This window comes from Sinocyclocheilus anshuiensis, unplaced genomic scaffold (assembly GCF_001515605.1).
Source record: "Sinocyclocheilus anshuiensis isolate Anshui unplaced genomic scaffold, SAMN03320099.WGS_v1.1 scaffold270, whole genome shotgun sequence".
Taxonomy (NCBI): domain Eukaryota; kingdom Metazoa; phylum Chordata; class Actinopteri; order Cypriniformes; family Cyprinidae; genus Sinocyclocheilus; species Sinocyclocheilus anshuiensis.
Window position 1 is genome coordinate 220,769 of NW_015546041.1, and position 10,897 is coordinate 231,665.

General features: G+C 40.7%; 1 protein-coding gene across 1 annotated transcript; it reads left to right on the top strand.

The window, feature by feature from the left end:
• Nucleotides 1–4,456: 4,456 nt before the first annotated feature.
• On the top strand, nucleotides 4,457–10,017 carry LOC107698964 (peroxiredoxin-6-like). The gene is made up of 5 exons (XM_016500107.1): nucleotides 4,457–4,539; nucleotides 7,318–7,474; nucleotides 7,547–7,693; nucleotides 9,627–9,773; nucleotides 9,856–10,017. The coding sequence occupies exons 1-5, from the start codon at nucleotides 4,457–4,459 to the stop codon at nucleotides 9,958–9,960; spliced, it is 639 nt and encodes a 212-aa protein (XP_016355593.1). The 3' UTR covers nucleotides 9,961–10,017.
• The last annotated feature ends 880 nt before the right edge of the window (nucleotides 10,018–10,897 follow it).

A 10,897-nucleotide genomic window follows, 5' to 3' on the forward strand; every position in this document is an offset into this window, starting at 1 on the left:
TAAGAGTTCACAGGTGACCTTTTTGGCTGTGACAAGGCTACTAGGGCATACAAGATATACATTTAAAGTCTCTGGGGTAGTGATAAGGCTAACGGAGCAAACAAAAGGTTCATTCATGGCCCCCATGGCCGTGACGGGATTACCTGGGCATATAGCAAGTTCATTTGCAACAGGACAGTCATGAAGTTCGCAGACAGCGTCCTTGGTTGTAACAGACAAGACTGAGGGTTCATAGGTAGCCTCCTCGGCTGAATCGGGACAGGAGAAAAGTTCATAAGCGGCCTCCCTAGCCATGACAGGACAGGCAGGGGATTCACTAACGGCCTCCATAGCCATTACAGGACAGGAAGTGAGTTCACAGATGGCCTCCATAGCCGTGACAGAACAGGAAGAGCTGTGACATGACAAACAGGGAGTTCACAGACGGCCTTCATAGCCATGACAGGACAGGCAGAGAGTTCATAGACGGCCTCCATAGCCATATCAGGACAGGCAGAGAGTTCATAGACGGCCTCCATAGCCATGACAGGACAGGCAGAGGGATCACAGGCGGCCTCCTTAGCCGGAACAGAACGAGAGTTCACAAGTGGATACCACTGACACCTCTGGACGTTCTGCAGCAGATGCCGCCACCTCTGGAGGTTCTACAGCCGTACCATCTGGAAACAGGGAAAGTTCATTAGTGTTCTTCTTAACAGGACAGATACAAAGTTCAGCAATGGTTCCTTCGACTGTGACATGACAGGCTGAAAGTGTATTGCTGGGCGCCACCACCATACAAGGAGCTGAAGCGAGCGCTGCTGCCTCGGGAGGTTCTGCAGCCTCAGCCGCCACCTCTGCAGACACCATAGTGGACGCCGCCACCTCAGGAGGTTCTGTGGTGGTGTATGCAGCCCAAACACACCAAAAAGCGATCCCCATCATAGGAAGCGCTTCAGACTGGGAAATCAGTTCCAGAACAGGAGGGCTAGAGTGCGTGGGTTTGGGGATACCAGCTGCGCGTACAGACACCAGCGGTGCATCCCTCAAACTGGATACCAGACTGGGATACCGAAGGGCTGACCTTGATAATCTGGGTGCAACAGACAGGACGTGACAAGACTCTGGAACATCAGCTGTGAAGTTACATGACTCTGGAATATCAGCTGTGATGTGACGTGACTCTGGATGATCAGCTGTGACGTGACTCTGGACGAATAGCTGAGATGTGACGTGACTCTGGCAGATCAGCTTAGACGTGACGAGGCTCTGGCAAATCAGCTGTGACTTGACGAGCTCTGGCAGATCAGCTGAGACTTGACTAGACTCATGAAGATCTGAAGATCGGACTCTGTGTCATGTTTCTCCGCAACACCCACAGTGAAACTCTGGACGAATAGCTGAGATGTGACGTGACTCTGGCAGATCAGCTTAGACGTGACGAGGCTCTGGCAAATCAGCTGTGACTTGACGAGCTCTGGCAGATCAGCTGAGACTTGACTAGACTCATGAAGATCTGAAGATCGGACTCTGTGTCATGTTTCTCCGCAACACCCACAGTGAACAGGGAGTCGACACACAGCAGAACAAAATTAAAAAAAATAGCTTAGAGAAGAACGGGGACCCTCACGGGTTAATCGTGACTTTAAAGGTTCATTTACTCCATCACAAAAAAAGTCTATCAGTACACAATCTGGCAGATCAGAATAACACGCAATGTCCAGATACTCTTGAAGCGGGCGTGTGCCCTGCTTTAAGGCTAATAAAAGTTTTGCAGTGTTCATACTTGGCCAATGTCCACATGAAAAGCTACTGGATCCTTGTGAGGCCGAGTATTCTGTTACGGGGCGAACGAGACGTGAGACGTGCGGATCCATCTGCAAAGCTTTTATTTAAAGGCGTGGTCATAAAAACAGGCAAGGTTCTGACAATGGCAAACAGGTATATTGAGGGCAAGACAAAAGAGTAATCCAAACCGGGTGTGAGTCAGTCGACAGCGAACGCTATCCAGAGGGCTTGGCGAGAGAAATCCAATAACACGAGCAGTAGTCTAGGCGATGTGCAAACACAGTCCGAAACAGCAGGCAAAGGGTTAATCCAAGATAAACGGGCAAAAATCAGGTAACACGGGAAAGCAGGCAAGACAAGACTATGACTAGGAACTAAGGACTAGAAACTAGAGCAGGAAACTGGCTCCGTAATGTGTTACCACTAGGAGAGCGATAAACGCAAACAATACTCTGCGTTGAATGGTAGTGTGAGACTGATTTATATAGTGTGTGTTATTGGTAGCAGCTGTGTGTGATTAGTTTCAGGTGAGCTTGCGATTAGTGCAATGGACTATGGGAAATGTAGTCCAGGGTGATGTGTAACAGTCTGTGTGGTGTGAGAGTCCATATCATGGGAGGGCGACCTCTGGTGGCAAGCGGATGGAAGTTCATGGACCGGATTCGTGACAAATACATTTCTATTTATATTCAGTATTCCATATAGTAGTTTAATAATAGTCTTCATTAAAGCTGTAGTCTAGAAACATTCATTAAATATAAACAAGATGTTTGATCGCTTGCACAACCGCGTCTCTCTCGCTCGTTTCACAAACAGGTTGAAAAGACAATAGACGTGTAGCTCGTGAATAAATGATTGGGAGAGATTACTTGGAAATATTAAATATTATTATCCTGTCCATATTTTCTCTCCCTGTAAATCACCTGCATAACCTGTATCATCATCCCTGCTCACTTTACAGCACGGTTCACTGTAATTCAACACGCATTCATTCATTTGTTTGGACTCTCAGTTATGGAATTTTAGTCGCTAATATTGCTTTCCCTCTCAGGTTAACATTTGTTGTGGAAAAATTGCATAAATAAGACAAATACAAGCTCCTGCAAATAATGTTTGCTTGATTTTGCATTAAATTCTGCATTTGCAGAATTGTGAAATCCTGGCGACTGAGCAGTGCTTCAGTGTATCGAAGCCAAAGTAAACTTGAGTGTGTCTTTAGAGTCCTTGTGAAGTTTCAGTATATCATATAAGTTATCAATAATGCTCAATCTAATCATCTTTGAGCTGCTTTTCCTGAGCAAATCTACTCAACTCTACAATGAGACTCCATTGATGTGCTTGAGCTGTTAGATGGACATTTATGATCTTAGCAGATGTTTTATCATCCAAACGGTTTCCTAGAAAGTTCACATAGAGTGTAAGTGTCAAATACTAGAATCTGTAGCTCTAATGTGATATAATGAATATGAGAAGAATGAAGCTGATGCTGTGAAAGTGCTGGATTGAGTTACTAAAGATCAGTGAAGTCACATCTGATGTTGCTGCAGGTTATTGAGTGAAGTGTGGAGCTGATGAGTTTGATTTCTGTTTTCTGTAGAGTTTCCAGTCTCTCTCAGCACCTCCTGAATCTACAGACGTAAATGATGATCTCTTCAGTTCTCTCGTCTCTTCTGATGCTCTGAGAGAATCTGTTCATCAGCTGAGAGACAAACTGGAGGATTTCTGCAAAGAGGAGCTCAAACTGTGTTGATGAATCAGAATAGACTGACGAGAGATTCTACCCATACTGCTTTGAGCTGCGTGATAAATCTGTAACAGTGAGATGTTATGAATCTCTTGCGCAAAACATTACACATCTCTTGCAAAAGCAAACACTTATTTCAAAACTATTTTAATTCTTATAAAAATAGTGTTTTTGCATATTAACTCACACAAATGATTGGCCATATACACGCCAAACTACACAGATGGGACAAAAGTCAAACAAAATCTTTCAAATCTTGTGTCTTGTGCTTGTTCAGTGTGCAGGAGTTTGTCATAACACTCACATGTACATGTATGTGCAAAAATACACTGTACATACAATATGTATGCACAAATGATAAACTTTGCAGTTATAGAACTGGACTGAATCAACATTGAACTCTATAATGACACTATTGGCTTGTTAGAGCTGCTTTACAACTGAATCTGAATTTGTTATTACCGTTTTGAAACCGTCTGTATTGTATAAAGAATTATAGAAATAAAGGTGATTGACTTGTATGCGTATTCATATATTTACAAAATACTGTAAACAAAAATGCAGGGGTGAAAAAATTATTTGTTTCTCACGACACAGAGCTTTGATTTCTAAGTGTTCAAATTAGGTATACACTTCAAAAAGAAACACAAGGTGGAAAAATAATTAGTTTCTTCCTCAATACATTGAGTTTTTTCTAAGTGGACAAATTATGTCTAAATGTTTTCACACATGATCATTATGTCATCAGTAAATGAGTGTGGCATTTAAAAAGGCATGGCAAAAATCTGAAACCAGTGAAATAATCACTAAAGTAACTGAGTGAGGGGGAAAACTGCAGTAAACCTGCAGTAAAAGAAAACGCCTGCTCTCTCACACCCTCCCACACACCAAACCACACTTCCCAGCATGCAACACCGAGACACAGAGACAGACAGATGCTGCAGGATGCTGTTAGGAGACGTCTTTCCCAACTTCGAAGCCGATTCCACTTTTGGCCAAATGAAACTGCATGATTTTCTGGGAGATTCGTAAGTGTCTTGTGATGTGAGAGTGTGTTGTGTGTTATTTGTGTTGCTCTTCATAGATACAGTAGTTTGATTCTCAATGTCCACTACTTGAAGTCACATCTAACAATAGTTCTCTCATTTCTCTTCTCCTCTGTGTTCTTATTATTATTCAGTACTTCTTATTAGTGTAAGGAAATGAACTGAAATGAATGATTCAGATATAAGATATGAGTTGTGTGGCTTGGCTATAAGCGAGTCTCTCTCATAATGTCCTCACAATGGACAACATGGAAAGTTAGTACGTGTCCAAAGCTGCTGTCTTTGTCTAAATCGTGGTTGTGTTTGTAGGTCAGGCACCACTTTTACCTCTTCAGCTACACGAAAACGCTGACAGAGTCTGACACACATAAAGACTAGAGTCAGCTAAACACACTTTCACTATGTGTGTGTGTGTGTGGTTCAGGTAAACCTTATGCTGTGGACTAAATGTCCTCACAAGGATAGTAAAACCTGACAAGCAAGATTTGGGGTTTTTCTGTTTGCACATTCATCTCTGATTCAGCCTGGCATTCAGACAATCTTTTACCAGTCAATGACCTTGGATCAGTTATTGAATTATTGAGTCACTCATAAATCACTGATAAAATGTCTTCAGCAAATGAAGGATCGACCCTCGTCTCATTTCTGTGGTCCGTTAGTCATCATAGCTCGTAAACCTCTATAGAGATGAATGGAAACTACAACAAATATAAGTTTCACATTCACATTTCCTCCAATACCAAAAACAAATAAATAAATAAATACACTTGATAGCTTTTCTGTGACTTTGCAAAAGAGGAAAGAATGTGGAGAGATTGATTACATTGCTCAGAAGACAGATGTCAAATCTGCAGTCACTCCCTCAGCCATAGTTTTAGAAACACTCATGCAGGAGCATTAACTAATTTACTATAATTTAATGCCAAGGTAATATAACACAAAGTATAGACTTTATAGACTGTACATTAAAGTTGAAAAAAAAAGGAAATATAAAGAACTTTGCTAGATTTACAATGAAAATAACTGCTTTAAGACGAGCCTCCAAGATTAGAGAAGAAAAGTGTAACACTGCAACACTACACTGAATAAACTGCTTTTGTGGGAAAACAGCTTATCATTTAATGAATCAATAGCCTGTCAGCTACTCTTCAACCTGTTTGCCATCAAGCATCCATTTTGGATTGATCTATTTTCAGAGTCTCCTCCCCCCAAACATGCTTTTTATAAGATCATTCACAGACAATTTTTCTACAGGTAGGATTCAGCTTACAGCACTTGATTTCACTGGTATCTGCAAACAGTGACTGACTGTTGCAAAACTGAAATTCAGTGATATTAAGGCTGTAATGTGAGTAGATCCAGTGGTAGAGCTGCAGAGGTTATGTCCGTCTCTGGAGTCCAAACACTGAACTCAACAGTGATCGGATGACTGATCCACTGCATTGCGGATACTTTACTCATAATTTAAGAGTCAAATTTTCCAAATATCTGTCACAGGCACCAAAGGACCTGAATGAAAACACAGACATATAATAATCTTTATAAACCGGATAGCTCCGGTGCTTGATTCTAATTGGCTGAGCCGCGTTCGAAGCTGTTGTAAATTACTCTACAAAGTAACATACACCTTTGTTTATGTTTGTCTGTTTCTCGGCAACCTCTTTGTAGCAACCACAACTGATTCTGAGGAGCTACATTGTTTGGTGGAAGAATACTGTTTTTATTAATATCTTTACACTTTATTTGCTCTGTTTTATTTTGTGAAACCTTACTATGTATATGGAATAACCGTTTTATAAAAGCAATAAGCCCCATGAAGCCATGGTTTACAGTGAATTTATAACAGCTATGGGGGGCTTCGCATTGTACCTAACAATGCCCCTTAGCTGTTATAAATTCACTGTAAACCACGGCTTCACGGGGCTTATTGCTTTAACAGTTCTTTATAAGTAAACAGGGGCTTAAAGGTATTGTAGTTACTCACGACTTGTCTCACGACCATTTGCTGCTCTGGTCTTGGTCTTGACTCGGTCTTGCCCTACTTTGGTCTCGACACACTCTGGTCTGGTCTTTATGTGGTCTTGACCAGTGTTGGGAAAGTTACTTTTAAAAGTAATGCATTAAAATATTGCTTTACTCCCTAAAATAATTAACTAATTGCGCTACTTAGTTATGAAAAGGAATGTGTTATGTTACTTTTGCATTACTTTTCTCATCTGGGCTGGGCTCGCTTATTTGTTTTTAATATAAAACAGTTCTATTTTTGGCAAATGTAAAAGCCCTTTATAGAATACATCTCAAGCTGAAGGAATAAAATACATAAAGTATTTAATGTTAACATTTAATTATTGCAGATTTGTGTCATATTCTAAGTTTGCATTTTACAGTTTTTTTTCATTTTGAGGAATACGGAATCTGTTTCTGTGTTAGTGAAATGAGTAAATAAATGCATGATGACATTAGTCTAGATTTACAATAAACGTTGTGTTTGCATGCATTTACTCTGGATTTCTCTCAATGCAGGGACAGGAGAGCTGTCAGTCAGACAATGGAAAAAAAGTAACTCAGATATTTCCTTTGAAATCAAAAAGTAATGCATTACTTTACTAGTTACTTGAAAAAAGTAATCTGGTTACGTAACTCACGTTACTTGCCCCCAACACTGGTCTTGACTACTCCACTAGTTGTAGGATTCTGAAACATTTAAAGCACAGAAATGTCTCTGATTGTGACTCCATGAATGAAGTGTTTCTCCATCAGCTGGGGCGTCCTGTTCTCTCATCCTGGAGACTTCACTCCCGTCTGCACCATTGAACTCGGCAGGGCGGCTCAGCTCAGTCCCGAGTTCAGCAAGCGTAACGTGAAGCTGATGGCGCTCTCCGTCGACAGTCTGCAGGAGCATCACGACTGGAGCAAGGTTTGCCTCTGTCCGTCTGAAGTGTGTGCTTCTGTTGATCAGCTGGTAATGAGTCTCCACGGCTGATTTCAGGACATCATGGCCTACAATAACACAGAGCCTGGGAGCCAGTTTCCCTTCCCCATCATAGCGGATGATCGGCGGGAGCTGGTGGAGAAGCTGGGCATGCTGGACCCGGAGGAGAAGGACCGCAACGGGATGCCACTCAGCGCCAGATGCGTAAGCACAGAATTAATGAATATCAAGTCAAGTCAAGTCTGCTTTATTGTCAATTCTTCCACATGTACAGCACATACACACAGAGAATTGAAATTGCGTTACTCTCAGACCCTTGGTGCATACAGATAACACTAACAGTAGAACATAAATACAGATATACAGATTAAATATAAAATACAACTATACAAATAAGGTAAAATGTAAAAAAAAAATAAAAAAATAAAAAAAATAAAAATGGGAGAGAGAGAAGCCACAGCGTGTGAACGCGCCGCCATCTTTAATCCCAGTTAATATGGGTTGAGAATAGGGCTGGAAATTAGTCTAGAACGAGTTTTACGCTTTTCTTTTTCAAGGAGTCAGTGAACGTGAGCATGTAAAGAACGTGTTTGTCCAGATCAGGAGGTCACACTAATTAGGGTAAGACAGGATAAGAAGGTTTTCTTCCTCACCTTGATAACCCAGACAGCAAAGTCTCGTCTCAGCACGTTTGACGAATGTTTATGCTATTTTTTTATTTCATCTGAATATCAACATTTGTGAGATTGTGAAAAATAGTGATATTGTATTATATGTAGGGCTGTCATCGTTAACACGTTAACGCATGCAATTAATTTTACAATCCTTAAGGCATTAAAATAATTTAATGCAATTAACAAAAAATGACTGAAGCATAATTTCTATTCTAAACCTTTAACCCGATTTTGCTTCTCTGCTTGCGAACAGATCGTTTTAAGCTGCTAAACGCCGGGAAAGTTTTCAGTCCAATGATCCAGGAAGCAAATGCATTCAAACAATCTGTCCAAAACAGTGCTAATATAAAGGAAACCAAGCTGATTACATCAGAGATCGCAGAGAGAACAGAGACTCGCCTTGCGTTTTAAGTGAATTATTGATTCCAGTGTTTGGCTTTAAAACACGGGCTCTGTCATATTCTGTGATTGTCTCTGAAGAGCGCGAGCCCTCACACGTTGTGTGAACTGTATGGCCAGATGAGACGCGACTGGATAACCAGTCTCGCTAGTAAAGTTTTGATGGATGAAGACTGCAATCAAGGTAAAGACGATTGCGGGGGAGTACAGGAGTCGTACAGTAAGCACGCGTGAGTCCGTTATAATAATGCGTGTATGAGCACTCTTGACGCACTGATCGCACATTGTATTTATGCAGTGTCCTTTTTTGGAAAGACATCTAAACTTATCTTGAAAAAAGCTTGCAGAAAATACAGATGTTTGAGATTCACCCTTTAATCTTTTGGTTTACTTTGCTGAATATAGCAAATGATGACAAAATAAACATTTGAAACAAGATAAATGGTCTATGCTTAATTTCATGAAGTGTGCGATTAATCGCGATTAATCACAGAAAAAGGATGTGATTAATCGATTGACAGCCCTAATTACAGTATATGTTGCATATCAATGTCTGTTTGTTAATGAGGGATCTGTGGACACATCAATGTTTTTAGATTTGTGGAATAAAAATTGTAGTTTGTATTTTGAAGTAAAAAGATACAATTAGACCCTTGGTGTAAGATGGGCCACCAGAATTGGCACAGAAGCCCTTAAGTGGCATGTTGTTAGTGTTATTTTTACATTGTAATTATTTAATATTTCCATGAATTAGATGTACATTTCAGACACCTTTATTAAAACCTTAAAAAAGGTTAAAACATCAATCAAAATATGGACAGTTAAATATGTAAAATTTTTACATGCCTGTATGCAAGTCATAGAATAATTTTACCTTTCAGATGAATCTCTTTTACTGGGATTCTGGTTTTTCTATCAGCTTTTCAATTATTCATCTGAAGTGTAAAAACGCTATTTTAAATAGAATAGTTGATTTAATGTTTTAAATTATTGACACTTTAAAAATACATAATTTCAGTAAACTTGCATTGAATGAGCTCTGAACGTGTGTATTCTTCACGCAGGTGTTTGTGATCGGCCCGGACAAGAAGTTAAAGCTCTCCATTCTCTATCCTGCAACAACAGGACGAAACTTTGATGAGATTCTGCGTGTCATTGACTCGTTACAGTTAACGGCGCACAACCGTGTGGCTACGCCTGTGGACTGGAGGGTGAGAAGCGTCTGTTTGGAGATTGATTAGTGCTGTGATGATTCTTCTGTCTGTGTGTAATGTGTGTGGATCTGCTCTGAAGCCTGGAAACAGTGTGATGGTGCCTCCCAGAATCCCTGAGACGGAAGCTGCGACACTCTTCCCCGCTGGAATCTATACCAAAGACCTGCCGTCTGGGAAGAAATAACTGCGCTATACACCACAACCCAACACACATCAGCAGTGAACTACAGATGGATAACTGGAGACGAGCCGTCTGTAACAACACCAGAGATGATCAGAAATCAGGAGGCAAAGTCCTCACAGCTACGTTTTTAATGCTTTATTTTAATCCACAGTAAATTAGCGTTCCAGATAGACTTAAAGAGATAGTTCAGCCAAAAATTAACATTTGCTGTAAATTTAGTTCCCCTCAGGCCATCCAAGATGTAGGTGACCTTCTTTTTCCTCGGCTTCCCATTTTTGAGAATAAAAAAAGCATATCAAGGAGCACAAAACGAATCCCTGTGGCTCCTGATGATATATTGAGGTCTTGTGAAGCGAAATGATTGGTCTGTGCAAGAAACTAATTTTGCATTCCACTATATGTTTTATAACTCTCAAAATACCAGTAGCCACTAGGCGTGTTTCCATTGCAGATTTGGGCAAAACTTTGGCGATACTTTATAAATGTCGATAAAAAAGTATTGCGAAATGACGGCATTTCCATTAACCAATGTTATGCGACTAAAACGTAACCTTTTGCCACTCGCGATAAGTCATGGCAATGGATTTTGGTGGGATTTTGACGGATTTTGGCTATATTTATTCAAAGGAGGCGTATGCGTGTATCTTTACAGAAGCAGCACAGAGAGCCGCTTCAGAAACGTGCGTGGCGCGGCTGGATTCTGGAATAAACACAAGCATTGAGTGGCCGTAATCAGCTTGAGTGGCTGTATCAGAGCCACACTGCACCGCAGACGTGTGCAGTGTAAATTGTCTAAGCATTAATGGTAGTGAAAGCCGCTTATAGTGGAGAGCGGCCACGTATTAAGTGTTTCTTGGAGGTTATATTACATTGAAGAATGATCATATGAATTTTTACATACGCCATGTGACCTGTAAATGCGAAAAAAACGTTTCCA

What these genes read in the sequence shown, in the direction of transcription:
- LOC107698964 (XM_016500107.1), top strand. Translation starts at nt 4,457, where the DNA reads ATGCTGTTAGGAGACGTCTTTCCCAACTTCGAAGCCGATTCCACTTTT. An exon ending in CATGATTTTCTGGGAGATTC is followed by an intron (nt 4,540 to 7,317) that starts GTAAGTGTCTTG and finishes TTTCTCCATCAG; the next exon opens with CTGGGGCGTCCTGTTCTCTC. An exon ending in AGCATCACGACTGGAGCAAG is followed by an intron (nt 7,475 to 7,546) that starts GTTTGCCTCTGT and finishes GGCTGATTTCAG; the next exon opens with GACATCATGGCCTACAATAA.